Here is a 24,458-nt window from a genome sequence, read left to right on the forward strand (position 1 = left end):
AAAGAAATGTAGCAATCAACTGAGCAGAACACAACAAAGGGCAAATATGTCTGCATACAAATGTGCAAAAATAGCCAGCAAACATGTTTTCAAAGGCAGAGGGAGTGAGTGGAATTGATTCAGGAAGCAGCAGGAGCTTATAGCTACAGTGGATCAAAAATCATGGATGTAAGAGCATTACCCCCTGCATCCAGACACAATGAATCTTAAACTGAATCAAAATTAATCTTTGTTTATCATTAATGTTGTGGCCCACTCCAAAGAGTATAATCCATTTTCATCTGTAGATGCTAACAGACAAGATGACATGGTGAGCCAGAGCAATGCAGTGTGACAGATCAATCTGGACACAGAATATCACCTTCTTTGGCTGCTGACATATAAATCAACTCTATACAAGTGCTTTAAAAATATCATTAAAACAGTGGGCATTGTGAATGATTCAATCATTTACTGTGGCATTTTCAAACATAAAATATTGATGTTATATAATTTAAATATAGAAGATTTATTTCCATATACTGATTATGTATTAGAGAGTCTGAGTCCAAATTGCTACAGAGACATAGAAGCACAACAAGCTGACTGGAGACAGATCATCTCTAGTAATATTTGATGTCTCAGAGTTGTTCCTCTGACCCCTAAGTATTTCAATAAATTGAGCCAACTACATAAATAGTAATCATTTAAGTCAGGTTCTTCTCAAAAGAAAACTTGGGGGAAAACACATATAGGCCATTCTATGCAGCAATGCTGCTACAGTGAGTGTCCTTTATCAACCAGATTGAGATTGACTTTTTAAGAGCCCCAGTTTTCAGTCACCACAAACAATTTTTCCTAGGGCAGCTATCATAATCTGCACAATTTTTTATGGACACAAGACCTGTGCTGCAACAGAGAGAAATGAGAAAATGTAAGAAGACCTGGATCTCAAAAGCCTATAGTTCTCAATTGGTAAGAAGTGCAACTTTTTCTAGTTTCACATTTGAAAGTATTCTTTTTATCCCAGTTTTGTTTCTTTATACATAACTGGCCATGTGTAGTCAGAAGAAAAGATAGCAAATGCAGCTTTTTTATTGTTCCTAAAATTCTAGAAGAATCGTCCCTCTCTATCACCTAAAAATGCAGCGCCTGCAAGAAATCCCTGGGTCCAGCTCATCAAGTCCTGATGTCTGCAGGGAGGGCAGGCAGGTGGGAGGGGACCTGTTCCAGAAGGTTCAGTGCATAACTGAGCTTCTGGGTTTTATCTTAAAATGGAAGAAACACTTCTTGTTCTTAAAGACAGGTACGTGCATCTGAAGTTTATTTAAACAGTGGCACAGGTATTTGGGACAGCAGGAGTGAATCCAGAGGACTTTTGTAATGATGTTCTATTTAGCTGAAAGATGTGCTTGGAAAGCGTAAGAGTGATTGAAAGTCTTACAACTCAAGGAGGAAATGAGCACTCAAATTCCTCAGGAACTGAGGAAAATGAGCATAAATATGAAAGGATAGAGAAGCAGGCAAAGATAATTCCCTTTAGAAGATTTAACTCTTTGATCTATAATAAAGGGAAGGGGAGGGAAGTAATGAGATAACTCTCAATATGAGGCTAGGTAGGTACACGAAGGCCTAGAATTAGAGAAAAAGAGAGACTTTCAGCATGCAAGAATCTGGTGTTAAATGGAAAGAACAAATCTGTGCAGAAGCCAGCAGAAATCTCAGTCATTGCAGAGCAAGGAGAGGGAGAGAAAAGGAGTTTTACTTACTGTACCAGTACTGAGCTATAATTTAAAATACTTGTATTCAAGACAGTGCTTTATGATTGCTTTGGGGAATAACATCATGTGCAAATGATTAACAGAAAGAAGCACTGAATGCTCAATGTCAAGAGCTGCTGCCATTCCAGTCCGATTAGTCACAGAATGAAGAGCACCATTTATCCCTGGGATCCCACACCAGAGCAGGCACAGTAGTGTGGCCAGATGGCAGAGGGACTGCAACAGCAGCAAGGAGTGAACCCTTCCTTAGGCTTGCCTCAGCATTGTTTTCAACACCCCATATTGCAGGAGGTAAGTGGTGCACAAGGCAATCTCAAAACTATTTGTTTGTACTTGCAAAATCTGTGTTCTATTTCACAGTAAAAGCTGCCTTCAGCTTTGAAGCAGTGACAATAAAACAGGCCACAAGCTTCTCTGTGGTACACAGGCACAAGGGGGGAGGAGGACAGGAAAGCAGCTTATCTAGGTTTAGTATGACAATTACTCTTACTCCAGGGCAGATTTTAGAGTGTAAATTAAAACAAAACCAAAGATGTTCCAGAGCGTGATGGCTGACAAGAGGCATAACATACTTACAAAAAGGAAGAAAAATAATAAGAACTGGGACAAGTCCCAAGAAGTACTGACATAGATTTCAGTTTCCTAGCTTTACAAAGGCCTAAAGGGGTAATTATGTCCATTACAGGAGAGAAGTACTATGTAAAATCATAGTATTTCGTGAGCTTTCATATGCTGCAGCTAGTCAGCCCAAGCCCCGTATATATACATCTATATAGACACAGACAAATATTAAGCAGTATTTCCATGATGTGCAATAAAATTTGCACCCCAAATAGACACAGACAAATATTAAGCAGTATTTCCATGATGTGCAATAAAATTTGCACCCCAAATTACACCACAAATGAATAGCTTTGTTCTGTGGGCAATATCCCCTTGTAAATCCACATTCCTGTAATTAAAAATTGCATCACATGTTGGCAAAAGAAGTGACATTTTTAATCCTAATGTTTCCTAGTTTTTGAATGTTAGTGTCAAATGCTGCTATCTACACTTCTGAGTAGAAGTTACATGCACACAACTTATATGACTAGACAGATGTTGGTAGTGAAAGGAACATTCCACAGTCTGGATAAAAATGGGACAGGATAAAGACAGTTAATGGTCAACTCCAGCTCCTCTGTGTACTGAAATTCTGTAGACAAAAATGGATAACATACAAGCTGCTTATGACATCACTGCCAATTTACTTGAGAACAAATATTAATTTAGTAAGGATTGTTGACCAAATCCTGCTAAAGTGTAAATGTTTGTAACCTATTGGTAGATGTGCCATCAGGTCCTGAGATCTGACTTACAAAAGGAAAGGCAGATTCCTCTAGCAATGTCAGCATCTGGGATGTTTTGCTAGGAATGAAATGGCACTAATGTGAAAAAGAGCTAAAGCTAAATATTAGGTACTGAGTTTACTCTTCTACTGCAATATGGATTCAGTAATTCTAATTCTGTATTCTAGAAGAGAAAATGCACAGGTAGATGCACAATAGAATAATCTTTCCAAACCATGGAGCAGGTTCAGGAATTTGGCTGCATGTGTTTCTCTGCAGGAACACCTGCATTACCCCTTGATTAAAATGACATCACTCATTAAGCAGCACTCTGAGAAAGCTTCATATTTTAAACTGCAATGTTTGTGATGTCTCCCCATCCACAGCATTGCCTCCTTTCACAAACAAGCCAGGGAAGTACAGCCTAGATGTAATCTGGGAAGTGGAGGGCACCATCCTCTGAAACAATATAGAGAGTTAGCAGCAGTTTGCAATAAAACTGAGGGGGTACCCCAGCTGAGGTCATGCAGAGCCAATCATCAATGAAACTTCATTTGACAGCTTCATTATCTGCTTGGATGAAGAAGTAACCAGGATTTCTATAATTCACAGTTGACTTCAGGGGAAGGCAAACACTCTGAAGGGCAAGATTCAAAACCATCTCGCTTTGGAGGAACTAACAAAATGAAAATAACTACACTTAGGAAGGTGTAATCAAATACAGAGATGGTAAGTGTGCTTCCCATGGAATAAATGCCTGGATACTTTCAGGGGTTGACAGCAGCCATGCAATTAGTGCAAATAAGGCAGTGCTGCTGTGAAAGGAACTACTGAAGGTATCACACTGCAGCAGAGCAGAGGGGAGAACACTCAACCTGCATTCCCTACACCTGGGCAGCCACATCAGCCCAGGGCCACCTCATAAGGCACTCAGGTTCTTGGAATTCAGAGGAGTATTTTCCTTTCCTCTGTAGACTTTGAAGCAAAGGGTGGCTCTGCAAAACTGACTCTTTGACAAATGAGTTCAGTTCAAGGAAGAAGATTTAAAATTGGTAAAAGGTAAGCAATAAAGAAATGTACTGTGAAGGAAGTTTATGTTAGGCAAGGAGGAAAGAGGTAATAGCTTTGGGAGTAAGTAGAAGTGGTGGCCTCCTAGGACTGGATGCTTTCAAAACTGCTATTTACATGGATTATTTGTGACAGAATATCTCTGTAATATAGGGAGAATAATTATTCTGCTCTACTTGGTGCTGATGAATCCTCCAGCTAAAATATTGTCTGGTCTCTGGCAATAAACTGTAAAGTACACAAATGGGAGAGATTCCAGAGGATTGCAAGAGGACTAAAAGATTTAATCTATAAGAGAGGCTGAATAGCTATCCTTATCCCTTTTAAAGAGAGAGGACTAGGAGCAAGGAGTGCAAGTATCTCAAAATGTCCACAGGGAGCTGTGACTAAGACTGGAATGTGTTGATTACACATACTGAAGACTTACATTAGACACCAGGGAAACCAAGCTTGAAAGAATAACTAAGCACTCAGGTGGCATATCTAGAAAAAACCAGCATTCCTGCTGTTGGAGAGTTCTGAGTGCATCAGGTGAAAATCAGCTGGGCAGTCATCCAGTTGTACTTGCTCAACCCTAATGCAAAGGAATAATACTGATGTTCCTCCCAGCTCTACACATCTGTGTAGTCTAAAGCTTAACTTATTTCACATTACACAAGATAGTAACACTCAAACAGTTCTTAAGAAAATTCTGCTGTCCAACAGTCACCCTAAAGAAACTAAGTAAATAACTCAGATGTTGATTCAGTGTAAGTAAGAGACCTTGCCTAAAAACCCAGGTGAGGTGACAAAACTGAAGGAAAGCCACTCATGAACCCAAAGACCCAGTCAGAAGTGGCTGTTTTCTTCTCCCAGTCTGTACTCCTGAGTTTCTCCTCTGAGGGAAGATTAGAGGAGTCAGTCCTGTGTGCTGATACTGCTCTCACAAACTGGGCCCCACAATCTGAGGGAGTCAGAGATGGAAATGTGGTCAGATTGCAAACTATATTAAAGAAAAACCTTCCCATTAATCTTCCTAAATGTGATGATTGGAAAATAAGATGTTTGGAATAACTCAAAGCACAGTGATTTGAAAAGGATTTAAGACAGTTAGCAATTCTACCAAACTTATTTCTGCACTGAAAATGTTGTTTAAATGTAAGTTAAAGTTAAAACCTACTTCCCCCAGAAGAAGATTTTTTTCATCCTAAAACTAAAAGCCTAAATTTTCAAAGCAAGGCTAAAACAAACTTAGCAAATATGTTGCATAGGAGACCAGACTAAAGGATTAAATCCTGTACAAAATTGTCCAAGGCCAAGAATTCTTATGTTTGAGCAACACTCTCTTTACTCATCAGTAAAAAAATAAGCATTAGACAAGAGGCCTGAAAGAGCAACAAGCTGCTTTTCACAAAGCACAACATTCAGCTGTGAAATGAGGCCTTTCTGAACAGCAAGCCTACTTATTGTCAAAAAGTATGAGACGTACAGAGAGGTGAGTGTGACCACTGATGGTTATTTAGCACTGTGGCTCTGAAATACAGCCTGGCTCAGGAAGTTTCTAAATCCTGTGTGCTCTAGAATATGATGCTACAAAAAAGGGTTCTTCATTCATGCTGTTACAGATTCTGCTGTAAACTACAAGTAATGGCCTTTCCTCCTGAAAATCTATACATCTCATTTTGCAAAGCTACTGAAGTTTTTTTACAGATTTTTGAACTGTATTAAGTCATTCCAGCAACCTTGACCATCTTCACCAGCTTCCAAAGTCCATGCCCAGTTTTTTGGGTTTTTTTTTTTCCCTCTGTCAAATAGTCTCCTTGAATTCCAAGCCAAATCACTGAAAAGCCACCACTCAGTCTGTCTAGTGTGCTTTATTTGGCTCTGAAACAGGTATCAAAAACAATTTTATGAATCTTTTTGCCTGTCAGAGAAAGTATCTGACGCAGTAATTTACTTTGTGCCAAAGCCTTTTTGAAAACCACAGCTTTGACCTGATCTTATAAATCACCCATATTCATCTCCAGAGAACTTAAGACAAGACTGTGACTTTTCTAAAACCAGAAGACCAAACTTAGGATGTCGTTTGCAGACAATAATATTTTTTAAAGCCACAAACATCTGAATTTCTTGTCAACTGTTTGGGTACTTAATTTCAAGAAAAAGAAAATTTACAGATAGCAATCAGCTAAATCTGAACTAGTTTCCAGCAATGTGAGAGTGTGTGCCCAGTGTTCCTTTCAACAGAGCACATCCTTTAGCAGCAAATGTGATATCTATAACTCATTTCACTGTTTTTCAGTAAACTGCAGTCACCTTTGCTTCTAACAAATTTGTCTTACAAATTTGAACTTACTGTTCCAAATAAGTACAAAAAGATGAAAAGAGATATTTCTATTGAATATCATCAATTTTTGATGAACTACAGGAGAACAGACAAGAAGGTGCTGAGAACAAGCTCCACAGCCCCATCTGTTGGCCAATGAAGCTCCCAAAGCCATCTACCAGCCCCTAGCCAATAATGAAGCAGAACCAGTTAATTTTTTGGGTAAAATTCCAGGTTTCACTATCACAGATCTATGGCATCTGTACACCAATAGCAACCTTTACTATACAAGCATATAGTAATTGAGTTTCTAACACACTTCTTTAGTGGAAATAAGTAAAAAGTGATTTTTTTACTTATTTCCACTAAATTAGGCTGCATACTTTCTGAGTTAAAATCTAATTCCCTACCCTGAAGTGAAGATGCTACTTCTAGGATATGATAAGCAAATTAAGTTATGATTCAGACCCTAATGGCAGTTAAATTGTGTCACAGTCCCACTGAAATTTGGGTATCCTGCACTAAAATTTGGTTTATCCTGCACTAAAATACAGTTTCAGGCTAACTGCTGTCTTTTAAAAGCTTGTCAGAGGAAAGAGAATTCATAAAGAATCTTAGTAATGCAGGATCATCTGACTCCATTATGTTCTTTTCAGTCCAAAAATACATTTTCCTTTCAAAGGACAAAATTCTATTCCGGCTCAGGCCACAGTCATAGCAAGCCATCTGCAGGACCTTTTAAAAGATATTGGCTGCTGGGCAGTTTTGCTCATTCATAGCTTTCCATCCTATTATCCAAAAGTCCATAAAATAAATGGACTCCCTATCTCTTATCCACAAACCTTCAGGACTGCTCTGGTCAATAAAGCAGTTTTTCTGCAGGAAGGGCTACAGAACAAGTTCCTTTTATGCTGGAAACAATGGATGTATGCTAGGCTGGGGGCAATGGCTCTCTAGCTGAGATCTTTGGGACTTGGTGGCAAAGAAGCAAAGGGCAAGAGAGCTGCTGTGTGTTTAGATCAAAAGCTGAGAAGAGCAAAACAGACCAATGAAATGTGTAAGGAAAGATGAAAAGAGTCATGACAGGTCATGGATCACGTAGTGTTCCACTTCTCATATTTATTTTTGACAAACTTTGTTTAAATAGATTCTACACCCATATCATAGGGACATGCCAGAGAACAATACAAATCTAAGCAGTGACACGGCAGACAGGCTTCATCGTTAAACTCAGTGTTAAAAATAACTGAAGATTATTTTAATCCACTCTCTGATGTGCTGCAAATATATCCTACAGATGTGAAACTCACTAGAACAGTATTTTAGCATGTAAAAAAAGCATGGCATTGCTCTTTTAACTACTTATGGTGCTTATAGAATTGCTGTAAAATATGGTACAGACAGCAATTGCTGAAAAAATTATTAATGCTGAGCAGTGTTAATTTTTTAATAAATAATTATTAACACTGCTAGTATAACTAGCAATATGATGGAGTGTTCTCTGTGATGCTTTAGTAATAAGGTGCAGCCCTGTGTGGAATCAGTATCCCACAAATTATTATTTAAAAGTACTACAGAGGTGAGAAAGTAAATGCATTTTCAGATTATCTGCTGGAAAAATATAGAACTCATGAATGTCTGTTAAGGTGTAGCTTAGAATTCTCAATTTCTCAAAGAGCTGCTCTTTAAACGTATTTTTATATAATTCTGTTTTTAATACACTTAGAATGGAGAACTGTTCTCAGATTTTTGTACAGAGTATGAACTCCCCCTGGGTATTCTGAGAACCTGTGTGAGGGGATCCTGCTCCTTTCCCAGATGAAACACTTGCACTAGCTACCAAGGAACAGCAGAGGTCCTACAAGGGCAGCACAGTACCCAGACAAGCAAGAGACAAAGGTTCAGATTATGATGTTTGTTCCTCAATCCACAGGTTGGAAATGCCTTGTGTGTGCTTCATTCAACTCAGACACAACATGAGATGACTTTAAAACAATCGATCAGGTATCAGGTAAGGTCCTTAACTTACCCCTCCCATTGTAATGCCATCAATTAGTGCCACGTATGGCTTCTTGCAGGTGCCTGTAAAAAATGTCAAGGAAAACAATCACCCATCTTTTTCAAGAGTGGACCTTTGTGCCTAGCTGCCACATGACAGGTTTCCCTACATCTTACTTCATCAAGAGCAGCAGAAAATAAATGGGAATTTAAGCAGTAATCATATTATCTTACAATGAAGGTAGCTACTGTAATTCTTAAGTAATGAAAAGAAAGAGCAGTTTCTGATTTAGTGGATTGTGAGTGTTGTAAGAGAACATTATACAACTATCAAACATTGGTTAGGTGAGTACCTGACAGTTCAGCCAGCACAAATAGCTCTGTCTGATGTTGGGACACAGCAGATGCCCTTTCACCCCTCACAGCCTGGATTAGGAGCAGGGGGTGTGTTCCAGCCCTTCAGTGCTTTATTACAAAGCCAGAAGGATGGGTGGGCTCAGCCACAATGTGACTGTGAATTCTGCAATGCAGGCGTGTTCTGTCAGGGAGCTCTTGCACACAGCCCTGAACATGGTGCAGGCAGGTTCAGTGACAATGTCCTGAATTACAACTTCATCTCTTGGGCCCTTCAGAAGGCATAAACTAAATCCCAATGCTTTCAATTACCATTCATGGAAAGACTCAGAACTTGCCTGTGAATGAAGCAGCTGCCCTGTATTCAGTGTTTTCAGGTCAGAATTACTGCTGATACAGGTATCCCTGCAACCATGTTGTGAGGTTTTCTGTAACAACTATATAGAGCCTTGTTCTTAAAATAAACTATTTTAAAAGGCACTTCAATCCTTCAAATCAATAGTTAGAAAATGTTAAGAGAATTGTATTTGAACTTTGTTCTTACATGAACATCCAAGCTAATGCATGGGCTGTAGATGCTACTCCCTGAACCAACTTTCTACAGCAGCAAGCCTTTCCCATTGCAATGCTGTGACAGCAGCTCCCTGCTGTATTTTTAAGTTATAAAATACAAGATATAAATAAATATTTTTAGCAGAAATCTCAGGCTTAAAGAAATACAGTCATACTAAAGCTAGCAAAAATCTAGGTTTTGTAATTACATGCATTAGAGATATTAAACAGCTAATACTTAAAAAAAAAAAATATGAAAACAAACTTTTAAATTATGTACCCTTGCAACAGAATCGTCATCAAGTTCAACTGGCAAGGTAATACTATTTTTTCCCCAACTATCTGAAACCTAAAACTATTTTTCTGCTTTGTATTGGTGAAGGCAAGAAAGGCACATGACAAGCATGCTCAGTCCTGAAACTCTGTCAAACAAAGCAAAAGTAACTTTTCAGGAATTATTCTATTAGCTGCGCTCTTCTGTCAATGCAAGCAACAGCACCCCTCCTCCTGTAGTGACTAAGACAGGATACCATATTTTAAAACTCAAACTGTATTCAATTAAAATATGTTTGGAGTAGTTTCTTCTCATCAAAACCTTCAACTCTTGACTTTTAGACTAAAGAATTAATATAATTTTTAATATACTTCCCCCAGTGTCTCTGCAATAAACTAAGGCAGCTCACTCCTGAGTTATGCAGCTCTAGTCTTTCATGCAGTCTATTTAAATGGAAAGCACTCATATAATTTAATCTTTTGCTTTCTGACTGAATATTAATGATTTTCCACACATTTATTTTTACCTCAGGTCTTCTTTGAAGCAGATCAATCATACTTAGGGCAGAATTGCAGTGTCTACAGCTAAAACTAATTCTCCCACAGAGGAAACAGAATTAACCAGAACAATGGGATGGGATAAAGTAGCTGTCACAATAACTCAAACAAAAGAAACACATTCTGCATGCAAGGTGTAAAAATGGGATGTGTTATATTACCGGTATTGAACTTGGAAAAAAAAAATTTACTACTTCTCTGATGTTACACAGTCTTTAACAGATTATCAAAGAGATAAATTTACATTTGAAGCCAGTGTTATGAGAACTGTACTGTTTCAGAAATTGCTGCTAACATACCAATGGCATTGTTCAGCCTGTATTCTCCTATGAAGAAATCTTGTATCAGTTTATCTCCAACTTTTCCCGCTTCTGTGATGGCTTAAGAGAAACAAAAATTCCAAAGATAACTGTAAGTTTAATAGAAAATACAAGTAAAATTGGCTCATAAATTGGGTCTCTTCCTACAGCAAAGAGAGACCTACTTAATCCTGCTTTATTATATTTGAGAAAATTTGCTGAAATTGAAATATGAACATAAGTCTCAAATTTGATCTAACTGTATTTTGCTGGACACTGTCACATACTTGTGAGAGTATGGTCCATTTTCTAACCCCTCCTAATGTCTAGTACTCAATTGTGATATTTTTCACACCAACATTTAGAACAGTCACTTATAACTGACTATTCTGAAGACTCTAAATACTAAAAATGAGAAGCCAATTAGAGCACGACATAAAAATATCTTTTCATGTATTGTAATAACAATAACCTGTGCTGCTTTTTTACCTACAGTTTACAACAATTTTGATAATTTTGAGACTTTGGAGATTTCCTGCAGTACACTGCTAAAAAATAATCACAGATACATTGATCACCCTTGTCAGATCTGTATCTAGCCATCTAAAACACTAGACACAAATTATCAAATACAATCACAGCTACCTGTTAAGGCCCTTCAAATTTCTTGGAAAGAGACTGTGAGTAATGAAAATTTGGGAAGAGAAATGTAGAGACAGAATGGCTGGCTGCTATAATAATTTATTCATAAAAATGTAATTTTTACTCTTTTATGCACTGTCCTGATAGTTGTCTCATGACAAATATCTTGAATAGCATCTGCACATCAAGGTGTCCTAAGAGTCAGCACAACTGATCTCTTACTCTTGTGTAGCAAGATTTTGGTTACCCAAGACACAGTAAACAAAGGAAATCAACACAAAGTAGTGACTGGGAAAGACATCAAATATTTAAGCAAGGATAGTCCTTACCTCGGATGTCACCCCCAGCACAAAAAGCTTTTCCTCCAGTTCCCTTAATAATTATTAGAAAAGTTTCAGGATCTTGCTCCCATGTCTAAAAAATAAATAAATATTTCCACATAAGACTAAAATCTATGTAAATAATGCTTGCTCTGTTTAGTATCTATAACTCTTACTTCACTTTTTCAAAAAGCAAATCAAATCATACTTTAAAATAGATTGTCTTTAAACTGAAGTTTGAAATCTAAATGTCTTTCTGCCACTTCTGCATCCTATTCAACCCTGAGAGCAGAGAATAGCAAAGCTGCCTTTCCTATTTCAGAAAAACACCTGAGCACAGCTCTCAGCCTCTGGAGAAAGGCAGCACCCACAAAACAGGGCCTGACAGAAATCAAAAACTGACACCTTTTCAGGCTGTGCTTCAAAAATGTCTAATAAACACCAAAAGGCATCAGACAATTATCCAAAAAATACTGGTATCTAATGAATTTGACTCTGTGCATATGATAAATAGCATTATTAAATTAAAAGAGACTATTTTCATGCTTAAAATCACGTGGTACTTCACTAGCTTGTAGAAACAGGGCCTGCAAATCCATGAGTTCTCATTTAAGGAATGACACTGACAGCCCCCTGCTTCCTAGTGGCTGATATCTTATTTTCAGCCATGAAAATGGTACTGCACTCCTGAGGGAAAATGATGAGCACTGCTTGCTCTAAATTCAGTCCTGGTATTAACATGTGTGTGCATTTACCTATGAAGATGCTGAATTTAACTCTGTCTGACAGCCTGATCTTTGATGTGTCTTCTCTTTCTAACTTGCTTGACTCTGCCTGGTTTTTCCCATGCTATAAATCTGAGCTCACTGTACTCACACAAACTATCATGCTTTAAATCACTACACTAAGAAGTGTCAAAGTGCATTTTAAAACTGGTTTCAAATAGCACATGTATAGTGGATGGGTAGAAGTGGAGCTACTAACCTTTAGTTGAGGATAGATTTTTTGGATCATAGGCAGATTTAGTGCATTGAGAGCCTTGGGTCTATTTAAAGTTATTACTCCTGCACCTCCTTTCTTTTCCAACAACACTTCTGCTGCTGAGTCTGTCTGCTTAGACATTTTCTGTGCATGCAAAAACAAATAAATAAAGCAAATGTCATCAGTTAGGTAACTTGAGTACATATTTACAAAAGTGTTTATGGAAATACATTCTCAAAAAACACATTATCTAGGATCACAAAACATGCATTCTGGAATTGTATGCTAACTTTTTCCCTCTGTACTTCTATTTGCATTTCCTAAACAGTTCTTTAGAAACTACTTTGAGTCTTTCAGAGTAATAAAACTCAGGCAAGTTTTTGGACCACACATTGTTTTACAATAATATTTTGAGTTCAGTTAAATAAAATTTACAACAGAAACACACACACAAACAAAAAAAACCCAAATCAATCAAACAAAAATTTCCCCACCCTACTAATAAAACACAAATCCATGGTTCCTTAAAACTGACATTCTGAAAATAGTAGCAACAATTAGAACCATGACCGTTGCATATATCCTTACTGGTAGTTTGACACTCCAAACTCAAATGTACATCCTGCTTTGTCTTTAAGTAACTTTTAACAGTAGAAAACAAATCCCCTCAACTATTTTCACACCCACAGTGGGATGATATTTAAGGAATTTACATAAGCTAACAGAGAAAAGATCTATAAATTAAAGAAATATCTATAAAGTAAAGCCAAAAAATTAAGCTTTAATTTACAGTACAGTTGTACTGTAACCAAGTGCTCAGAGATGTGGGCAATAAATTGCCTGAGCAATAAATGTCAGTGTTCAGAACCACTGTGTGCAGACACATTAGAAGTTGCATGTGCTGTGTGCCTCAGGGGAGTTAAAGAGTCCTGAAAGCTTCCAACTCAAACATGATGCTGTCCTTACCAAATGTTGAAATATTACTTGCAGCCTGTTGAGTGCCCTCAGCCTGAAAAAAAAAAAAAAAGTTAAAAAAGCAGTTAAAACCATAGACCTGCCACACAATTCCCCAAATATCTGACTGCCAGGTTAAGCAAAGCAGTGGCAGAAAAATTTGGGAACACAACTGCTTGACATTCGCCTCATAAGAATCAATTAAATTCGGGCAAAATTTTGTTATTGAAACAGTTGGAAATTCTTTGCTTACTAGTAAATAAATAGCAGATACCAATGTCAGCTACTCATGTTTTCAAGTTAGGAGAACCTGAAAAATACCAGGACAGAGGGGTTGGGGATACAATTGACAGTGTCTTTTAAAGATTGACAGCCTTTTTGCGGGCACGTTTAAACATAACCATTAAAAAAAAAACAAAACCAAAAACCAACAAAAACAAAAAACCTCATGTCAAAACCTTCGTCTATTTCCAAAAGCTTCAATGACACAAACCTGCCCTCGTGTGTACACATTTCACATACATTTACACAAGGTTTGCGTAAGAGCTCTTGCTTCTGTGGGTGACAGGAGAGACCCAGGCTGTCAAACTTGGTGAACGCGCCACTGGTTTTGAGCAGTAATTTATTAATTTTGAGGCTGTAATTTATTAATGACCACTGAGGAAGCAGAGCTGGAGTGCGAAACTTCACCTTTCAGCCACTTCAGCGCACAAACCCAGCCCACTCCACGTTATATGTTAGTGCCGCGATACACTACGCTGGTTTTTAATCGCACGCTTGTTTTTGAAGGTGAAAGTTAGTGAAGGCCTGGCTGATCTAGGCCCGAACTACAGCTCGCAGCAGCTGCGGGGCTGCGATCCTCGGCCGGCTCGGCCGGCGCTCCCCTCGCTCCCCGCGGCCGCCGCTGCCGCCCCTCAGGGCGGCCCCCGTTACCTGGGCAGCGCCCGCAGCGCCCGGCCCGCCATGCCGGCACCGCTCCCTCACCGGCTCCGCCGCACGGCACAGCGCGGGGCGCATGCGCGGCGCTCTCCGGAGCACGGGGAGCGGCTCCTGAGGGGCGGCCGCCCGCTCGGCACCACGAGCGGTCCTTTTGCAGTGAGCAAGGCAGATTCCTTACCGGAGCAGGGAAAGGGAGCTGCTCCCCGTGCTGGATACGGCCGGCTGGTGTGAGGGCATCTGGAGATGCAGCTGCTTTGCCGGTGAAGCGAGCAATGCCGCGTGTGGCGGCAGTAACATCAGCCGTGGGGCTGGCTGCTCAAGGTGGGGAAAGCTCGCATTGCCAAACTGCCTTCGTGCACCGCAGCTGCATGCAGGCTGATTATTATTTCCAGCTGCAAGACTGGTTTCTTAATTTCTGCCCTCCCGGCTTCTCTTCACCCTTTGCACCTGAAGCACCAGGCACACCTGTACTGCCCCCGCAGCTGCTCACACACGGGCAGCGGGTGAGGTGGGATTAAGAATTAACATCCCACCAAGAACTGCTTATCCGTGAAGGAATATACATGGAGAACATGTATTTGCGTAAATGTAAATACATGGAGAACGTCTATTTACATTTAGAACTAGCGCGTTTACTGCCCCAATAGTAGCTACAGACGACGGTGAGCCCAAACACAGCCTGTGCATTCAGCATAAATAGACTCAGAAACTGCAACTGTGAAAATTGCCTTTTTCAAAAAAAATAAAATATTAAGTCCCTTGTGAATTTTTCACTCTAGGAGTCAATAATACAAAGTTCACTTAGATTCCAGTAACTAAGACCATTCTGTGACTGGTTTTTTTAGGCTGACACATGAGACTGCTATTGAAACTACAATGATGAACCATGGGGTAAATGACAATACAGTGCATTAGGCTGAAATGTAGCTTCATCTTATCTTGGTGTAACAAGTTCTTAGCATCAGCTGCCTTGACTCATATTTGAATTTAAAAGAAAGAAAAAAATCTTAGAACCTTTTAGCAATTTTTTTTCTGAAAGAAAAAAACTCCTAGCTCTCAGAAGCACTTCTAGTAAAGTCTCCAGAGGGCAACCTTGCTCTTTATTTCTAAAATGATTCAGCCCCTGCTTATATCAGCGTCATCTCTGTTGGCATTTCCGTTGCAATGACTCTCAGAGTATATTAAATCTGGTTGTAAAAAATTTAATCAAACTAAATAGGCACACACAAAAAAAAAATACAGAACATTCCTGTATTAATGCAGTCTCAGTCTTCAGTCTTGTGCAATGTGAACAAAAAATAACTGGGAACAGGACATGAGGTGCTTTTCCAGGCACTGGGAGACTGTCTATGCAAACTGATTAATTGCAAGAATTCATTAGGTGATTCTGACTATTCAAACTTTCACCTACAGGTTATATGATAATCAGTGATGCAGCTTATTGGTGTCATTTTGTGTGCATTACATCAAGTGCCATGCAATTAAATCTAAACCGGGCTAAATGACACCAAATTATCACAGTTGGCAAACCTGAACCCTGACTTAAATAATTATTTTTAAAATTGTTTTTGAGGATAACTCTGCAGCTATCATCCAGGCATTACTAATTAGAGGGTTTGATAAGCAGGTAACATTTTTGTTTCTCATTTCCTGTGACTGAAAGTCTCTACATTTTACAGACAAATACAAAAAGAACTTTTCTGTGGGATAATCTTTTTGTTAGTGATGTTGTGAAAATGAAGAGATGGGTGTGTGGAAGCTAACCTTGGCTAAGAGCAGGTGGAGGCTGTTTGAGAGCCCTGGAAATCTCCCAATAAATTCCACCTGCACATGGGCAAGGCTGTGATCAGGAATGACTGCATGGGATATCTGCTTCTGGGGGTCCAAAACAGAAGCTGGTGATCTGATTCATCTTTTACTTAGGCTGATTTTGATCTCTTCTCCTCCTGTCCTCAGTGTAAGTAATGGTGTAAACCCTTTGTATTCTTCCAGCTGTAGGTCTGATTTAGGACACAAGTGGGCCTACTCCTTTGTAAACAATGAAGTAACAGCAAGCCTTGCCTTGAGACAACTACTGATTTCTCTCCACGGTGCTGATATTGAATTTATAGTTAATGTTTTCTTTAAAATCTTTCCTTTTTTTTTTTTTTTAAGTAGTTTTTAAGAAGAAGGGGTGGTAGCATAAGAGCCATCTTCCTTGAGGCTTCATTTTTAAACCTGCTTGAATTTGATGACTTGAATTTACCTATAGTTTTTTTAGGGGCAGAAGATTCCTAAGTGTTAGAAAATTGCCATTTTTCACAGACATTTAGCTGACTGCAATCCCGTCCAAAAAGCAACTCAGATATCATCTTATTTTTCAACAGTCCTCCTGCACACCCCATTTTTTCAGAATATCAAAGTGAAAATGCTTTCTGAAATGTAAATAAAAGACTTTTCTAAGTAGGATGTGGCAAAAGAGTGAAAATAGTGGAGTTGCCTGATAATGAGCAGAATGAGATGATCTTTAACCTGGGAGTTTATGGATTATTTTACTATTGGCAAAGAGGGCTGCACAATACTGGACCAAGCCAGGAACTGAGAGTGTAAGTGCAATAGCCAGAAGGATAAGCAGGTTGTAATTCCTCCCCCTGGAGAAGTTTCCTTCAGCAGGTTTGAAAAGAGAAAACAATTTGCAGACTGTAGGAGGTCTGCAGAGTTGAGCAGATGTTTTCAGGTTTTGTTTCTGGTTTGGGTGGGTTTTTCTGGGATTTTTTTGTTTCTTTTCCAGAAAAACATGTAACTTTAGCATGTGGGAGCTCTTGCTCTCAAGAAGGATTCCAGGAGCAGCTCAGCTGCATTCTGTGTGCCACCTGTTCAGCCCTAGTTAAACATTAATTTGTGCCTCACATTTGCCTCTGAGAGCTCCCAGAGTAGCTGACCAAGACCAGATAATAAATGGCACAAGTACTTCATCATGTTCCATGCTGCTGTCTCCAGGTTTGCTGTAAATCCAGTATTTTCCTCTGCTGATCTGACAGCTGGCATCTCATTTCTGTAAGTGTGGGGACTGAGTGCATCCTTACAGCCTGTGAAGGTTAAGGGAAAACGAGTCTGTGAAGGTCTGAGGAACAGAATGGGGAAATTTCCAGTTCATGCCTGCTAACTGGTTATTACTGTGCTGACAAACAATCCTCACATTGTTATTTCTCAGGCCAGGCTCAGCTGACAGCCCTTGAAAACAAGTGACACAGGCTGAAATTTCCTCGTGCCAGCTTCGGTACATAATAGTAAAGGCTCAGGTCTGCAGTAGAGTCTTCCAGGGACATCACTGAGAGCAGAAATAGACTTGAAATAAGCAGAAAACAAATCTGTTTCTTCACTCTCAAACATCAGGCCAACCCAGAGAAGGACTGAAACACCTATGTAATATGGAGAAACAATTTTTTGCTTTTGTCTGTAACCTGAGTCATTTCATGCAAACAGCCTGCCTTCCCCAGGGCTTTTGGTCAGAGACCTTTCAGATCATGCATTCGTACATCTGCAATCATAGATTTGGGATGAGGGCATACAGCTAATGGCATGCAGTGGTGAATTACAAGAGAGTGTGTGAGGGAGGGAAAAAAAATCAACTTTTCTTTTGCATCTTATCAGTGGGGAACTAGAAAGTGTTTGGAAAAGGCTGAAAGCAAATCCACAATGAAACTGTGTGAGCGAAATAGTTTTCCCTTTCTTTTGGCCTCGGAGAGCACCGAGGGCGGCGTGGGGGTGGCTGTGTGCTGCTGCAGATGCTGCCGTGTCGAGGAGAGGATCCAGACGAGGTCCATCCATCCAGCAGTGAGTTCCTCTCCTCCCACCAGCCCGGCTCAGACACAGCACTCGTGCTGCAGCCGCCCTGCCAGAGCCCCCTGGGTGAGACGGGACCCTGGGCAAACACCCTCCCACAGCTTTCTTCCCTGCTGCCACCAGCAATCTGTCACTCCTCTCCCCGAACCACCCTCCACCTACGTGCCGAGCCATAACTGTAAGGAACGCCCTCTTCCCTCCTCCTTTTCCTCCCCACGAGCCTGTTCTCCGTGGGTGAAAAATGCTGTCTTCCCAGAGATCTGGTCACCCCCGACTTTGGCTTTGAGACCCAAGCTGTTTGATACCTTTCAGGACTACAGCTTGGAAAGCTCTGCTTGCAGGTCTATTGTGCGCGTTTTTCAATTGCATATAATTGCACATGTGCAGGTGGGAAGGGGCTATTTGCTTCCCACTCGCTTCGATACGCCTCCCTTCCTAAGAGGACGGCTTCCTTCCCTTTCTGCTCTCAGCCTCCCACGCGTTTAGCAATGAGAAATGCTGCAGAAAACTGACCAGCTACCAACCCGCCCACCTGAGGAGGAGGAGCACCAGCAGCAGCAGCACATTTCTCTCGCTCTCAGCTTTTTAAACACAGTTAAAAAGAGCTGTAGCGTGGGTGGAAATAGCTGTAGGGAGTGTGTGTGGGAATGGGGCTAGAGGAAAGTGCATTTTTTCTTGGTAGGACAGTTAACTTCTAGTGGACTAAAAAAATATCCCAAAGACATCTCACTGCTGAGGGTGTCTTTGGGTGTATAATCAGTTCTTGAGTCTCCCAGGTCTGGAAAGGATGAAGCAGGGAATGAAGCAAGTGATGGCAGGGAAGCTTGCCTTCCAGCCTTCAGGAGTCTGTTAGGAAATGAGATCTGTATTGCATCTCGTTGTGTCATCACGTCTGCTGTTCTGCTCTCAATGTGTGTGCTTGCTTCTGTGAGAGTCAGAGCTGCCTGTATGTAGGAAGAGAAAAAGGCATGTGGTTTTCACACCATGTGGGTCTGTATTTCAAAATACTGTCCCTGTTGGACCTCTTGAAATAGCGCTGTCCCAGAATATCAGTTAATTCAAGATTTACTCGGTGTGCTTCTCCACGAAATTAAAATCAAGCTTATTTGTGTTAACTGGTTGTTATTTGAGGTGCTCTGCTTGTATTACATGAAAATAGCAGTGGAACTAGTAAGGAACTGTACACTGGTATGGAGTGCACAGTGGTAGTGCTGTTTCTTAAGGAATCTCTTTGATAGACTCCAAGAGCCAAGGGTCCTCAACAGCTGTGAGTTTCTGACTTGGTTTGACTTCGCTATCTGAAATACAGATTTTACAATATATAGTCCCCCTCAGCATTGTCCTCACAGGAGTAACCTGCACACATTCTTCTCAAGCCAAAACTCTACCCATGCATTGGTTTTGATTAGATTTCTCACCAGCATCAGGCCTTCCATATATGTTACTGATGCAGAATTTTATATCAGGATGTGGTCTTTAATGATTCACAATAACAGCCAAATAATGAATTTTACTCTGAAAATACTGGAGATACATGCTCTGCACAATAATTTTTTCCAGGTATTTTTCTCCTAGTCTTGAAGCCTCAAGCCTGGGAACTGGGCTCACTGACTTCAGTGCCTTCCTCCACAGCCTGTCTCCTGTAGCTCTGAAAATTTTACCTTAGCATTGGAAGGCAAATGTAGGCATAACTTTTAGGCTCTGAAACAAAGAAAGTTATGAATAAGCCTAATTAACACATTTCTATGTGACACAACAGACAGATCAGCTGATGGACTTGTGCTAGCAAGAGGTGGAGCCCTATCAATGGAGATGTAACTTTAATGGAACTAATTATCCTGGTGTTTTAAGTCTTATTTATGACTGGTGAATAATATTTTAAATATATCCTTCTAACCTTCCAGTGAATCTTATGTAGCTCATAATTATAATCCACTGGAATTACATACCCAGCCTGAGGAGGAACAATATTCCAAATATTAAGTTCATGTCACTTGACTCATTTACTTTAAAACATTGCAGCAATTCTTTTGTCAGTAGCATTTTTGAAGCACTGTTGGCTTGCTTGTAATTCTACCTCATATTTAGCATTGGTTCAGTTAACTTTGGAGGTAGTGCTTTTCCTACCTTTTGTATCAATGAATGCACATCAGATTTTAAATGCAGATTATATGCTTATCTTGCCAACTACCATTAGCCTCAATTTCTTCTTTTATGATCTATCTGTTGTGGTAGAATTATATTACTCGAGAAGCAGGGGGGGGGGGGAATGGGAAAAATCACCCTAACATGTAGAATCATTAAAAATCTATTTTAGGAGCTCAGTCCTGTATAAGATTCCTCTTGGCCTCCCTGTTCTGTCTGTTGTTCAGCTGGATTGTCACACGCTTTGGTCTTGAGCCATCTGCCTCCTTCTCAGGGGTCACAGTAAATGACTAGTTACCTATTTTGTCTCCCTCAGAATCATAGTGAATTAAGGACAAAAGCATTTGATGCAAATTAGTAGCTTTCTGGCACACCAGGGAATGGAGCACCTCAGATGTTTATTTCAAGAATTTGTTACTCTAAATTAAAGTGAGGCTCTTCAGCAGAGCAGTTTGGCTGACAGTGTGACAGTAAGTATCTTATTAAATGGATGTGGTGTATCCAAACCTTTCTGTGTTTCTAGTCTGGCACCTCACACAAGTATTATGTTTACTTTAAAATAACTGCATTTTTTTAAAAAGTCAATATTAAGAATATTTTTCAAAATTTCTTTCTGTTTTATTTCATCCTGGAGTACAGTGAAAACTGTTTGTAAAAGAATGACTTGAGCATTGCCTAGGGAAAGATATCTCAATGCCACAAATGATGCAAAGGACAGCAGAGCAGAATGGAGAAACTTAATAATGAGGGGTAAAAAATGGGTCAGTAGAATAAACAGAGGCCTTTAAGCTATCAAATAAGCATCTATCACTCACTGCTGCAGATATATTCTGTTCAAAGTATAAATTATTAGTGCCCAATATGGGGTAATCATGAGCTTCAATGCAACTCCATTTATCAGCTCTGTGTATAATGATTAACCTGACAGAAGCTTGTGTAGCAAGTCAGAAGGAAAAGTGTTTGTCTTTGGGTTTTTTTTTGTTTTGGTTTTTTTTTCTAAGGAAGAAATATGGTCACCCTGGATCATAAACAAACTTGCAATGGCAGTGACAGGGACAGAGTACTTGGTTCCTTGAGCCCTTATTGAGTGGATATACTTCCCTAGGGATTTAGTGCTCAGTGAAGAAAGGCAGTGGCAGCTGTGGCAGGGCACAGCTTAGATTTCAATTGTTCCAAAGGAAATACATGATTTCTGGTCTCATTAGCTCTTCTCTGTAATGTCAGTCTTGCATCTGCTCCATGGATTTCATGGTGCCACTGGTTCTCCTGCCCAGACCCAGCCAGTCCATCACTCTGTGTCTCTGCAGTAGCAGGCTCATGCTGCTAGCACCTCTGCATGGGAATATATACAATTATTTCAGAAATAACATGGAACTCAAGGTGATTGAGTCATACTTTGACACACCTCTGTCTGCCAAGAAAAATGCAGGCACTCCCTCATAGAGCTGTTGCTAAGAGCACTTCTTCAGGCTCTAGGAGTGAGAAGGTGCTTCATTGTACAGTTAACTGCAGGAGTTAACAGCAGGGTTTCAATCTGGGACCTGCACATAATTAAAGCATGTAATTAAAGGCTGTGCTTCTGCCCAGGAGAAGTTGCACCATGTAGAATTAGTCTGAGACACTATTCTGTAAATGTAAGGCCTTTGAAAAGTGATTTTATTGGCATTTATAGCTTAAAAATAAAGAACAGGAAGCTCTGGCCAGTGCTAAGGCAAAGCATATTCTGTTTGTTTTATGCTAAATTTAAATAATTTTGTAAGAAAGCAGAGACTTTATGTAAAATAAAAAAAAACCGAGAGAGAGCAAGTAATTTTCAGTTTGAAATGTTAATAGATTTTTTTTCCCCATGACTGAGCAGGAGAATGATGAAACACACTTGAACTATGCATTTCCTTTCCTATGTAACCACTAGCATCCCTTAGCTCTTGTGAGCCTTTTGGAATATTCACCACATTGACCAGTTCCCTTCCTTGTAAGAGACAGCTGAATTTTGTAGGTACTGCTCTCTGTCACCTCAACTACAACAGCAACATACAATTTTCAGCATATTTTGAATAGTCTGAAGAAGCAGGCAATGAGAAATTCCTTTGTTGCTTTTTCACTCTTCTGTTTTAGTTCTCACTTCTGTGAAGTAAAGAAAGTCATCTGTTTCCTTGTAATAACAACATTAACCTTTTAGATGACACAGTAGGACACCATACACTGGTGATAACAAATGGCATCTTGTCATTGCTCCTATTAGTGAGCTAAAACATAAATATAGTTTATCTGTATGTTTACAGTGCATGGCCAGTAAAAAGCCACACAGCACAATGACCCAGGATTATGGGATCCAGAGGAAGAAGGTTCAGATGCTTTCAATTTCTGTGTTGCTTTACAAATCAACACATGGAATATATTTTTCAGTTATATCTTAAAGAAAACTGTTATAAACTGATATTTAAAAGGCTCTGTGTTACAAGGGATGTATGCTTTTTCTTTCCAAGCAAATAATTTGACCATGGCTTCACTTGTGAGCCTGTAACTCTGCCACCTGTTACCCAGTTCTGCAGAAGGCAATGAGCCTATTTTTTTAGCACAGGACAAACAAATCCTCCATGTCCTAAAATGTGCTCACTCAGCCACACTCCTTTCCACAGGAGTCTCTTAATTTATCTTTTCTTCTGAGGAAAATTCCCACCTAAGAATTTCCCACCTTCTTTACTTTTTAAGTAAAGAAAATAACTTCGTATTTATAAAAGAAAGTAACTTAGTATTTATATTTACAGAAGTAAATATAAATACTCCAAACTCCGTCATGTTCCCCAGTATGTCATTTCAGGTGGTTGTAGGGTATTTGCAATCATCTGTCTGTTTCCCAGGGACTCATTTGCTTTAGTTAGTTATTCACAGCAATCAGTCACAGTGCTTGTGGGTACCATAATTACTCACCACAGAATGACTGCAGCAAGGGGCTGTGACTTTGTCACTGCAGAATAACAGCCAGAGCAGCTCTCTCTGGAATATGTGTCATCGTTCTGGGAGGTGAAGGAAAACCTTCTCCCTTCAAGACGTGACTTCAGCGCCCAGAAACCTGACTGCAGTGACCCCCACAGTGTAACCTTCACTCTTCCAGGAGGAGGAACTCTTTGCAGAGCTGTTTGAATCTTTCACACCTATCTAAGACTTAGAATGTGAGTACTGTGGATTTACCTCAGAAAAAAAACCTATAGTTCAGGTGTGTTTCTAAAGAGCTTTAGCTCAGGAAACAGCTAAATTGAAACTGTAGCTTTGTTCAATTTCTCTCTCCCTTTCCCAAACAGGCCTGGGTTAATTAGTAACTAACTTTCCAATATCCGTTTCCTCCTCTTGGACCTTCTCTGTATGAGCTGTGTACATTTTTTCAACCACTGTTGTTGCAGGATCGTCCCCACCCTGCTCAAGTCCAAAGGTTTGCCAGTTTTGTTTAGCTCAGAAACTTAAAGATGAGTAAGATAAGACAGGTTTTGTAAACTAATTGCTGCATTGACTTTAAATTTGTTGCTGCTGAACCAAAATTTAAAATATATTGCACTCTGAAGTATTTGAAATTCTTTTCCACTATTTGAAACACTAGTTTATGCTTAAGTGACTAATTTAGGAAGTGAAACATATGAGGTAGACAGACAACCTATGTGTCATGTACATTTGTGTCTATCTACATTTTCGTTTTTGCCAATGAAAATTATAAATAACACAGTTTCCTGGAGAATTTTCAAGATTAGAAGTCTTACTTGTGAGAGTGCTGTCTGAAGGGTTTTTAGGCATCAGGAGGGCTGATTCACAATTGTACTCCACAGTGTTTAGTTTAATTGTTTAACTTTTTTATTCCACTTCAACCTGAAGAACAAAACCCCCCTACAGTTCAGAGCTGGTGGCATTTGCACTCTCTGTAGTTATGTTATTCAGCACACATACTACAAAGAAAGAAGGAACTGAGACCTTAGGCTTCCCTTAACATTCCCTGCTGTTCCTGCTATCAGTGGCCAAGGCTATGGAAGACAAGGAACGTTTGAGTACTGCTTTTGTGACTTGGATACAGCTGATGACAAGGAGGGGCCAGCTGCTGATAGCTTGCTCTGGCTTCTCCTTCTGTCACTCTGGTAGGAAATGCTGCTATTTAAATAAATAAGAATGGT

General features: G+C 39.7%; 1 protein-coding gene and 1 long non-coding RNA gene across 3 annotated transcripts in view; one reads left to right on the forward strand and one right to left on the reverse strand.

Annotated features, from left to right (window-relative positions):
• HIBCH (3-hydroxyisobutyryl-CoA hydrolase) overlaps positions 1-14,643 on the reverse strand; it is a 37,235-nt gene extending 22,592 nt beyond the window's left edge. The window contains exons 1-6 of one of the 2 annotated variants that reach the window (XM_074548187.1): positions 14,510-14,643; positions 13,405-13,447; positions 12,442-12,582; positions 11,467-11,551; positions 10,496-10,576; positions 8,491-8,543 (exon numbers count right to left, since the gene is read on the reverse strand). In XM_074548187.1, coding sequence (XP_074404288.1) covers positions 8,491-8,543; positions 10,496-10,576; positions 11,467-11,551; positions 12,442-12,582; positions 13,405-13,447; positions 14,510-14,628 — 522 coding nt within the window. In that variant the 5' untranslated portion in view covers positions 14,629-14,643. Of the gene's footprint in view, positions 1-8,490; positions 8,544-10,495; positions 10,577-11,466; positions 11,552-12,441; positions 12,583-13,404; positions 13,448-14,325; positions 14,468-14,509 lie in introns of those variants that run through there. The other variant, XM_005486959.4, reaches the window with a different exon arrangement.
• LOC141730438 (uncharacterized) lies at positions 632-8,559 on the forward strand. Its single transcript, XR_012581934.1, has 4 exons — positions 632-954; positions 1,844-2,051; positions 3,701-3,817; positions 8,395-8,559. It is a non-coding gene; the product is annotated as an uncharacterized LOC141730438 (long non-coding RNA).
• Positions 14,644-24,458: the final 9,815 nt, after the last annotated feature.

The sequence above is a fragment of the Zonotrichia albicollis genome, chromosome 10 (assembly GCF_047830755.1).
Source record: "Zonotrichia albicollis isolate bZonAlb1 chromosome 10, bZonAlb1.hap1, whole genome shotgun sequence".
Lineage (NCBI taxonomy): Eukaryota > Metazoa > Chordata > Aves > Passeriformes > Passerellidae > Zonotrichia > Zonotrichia albicollis.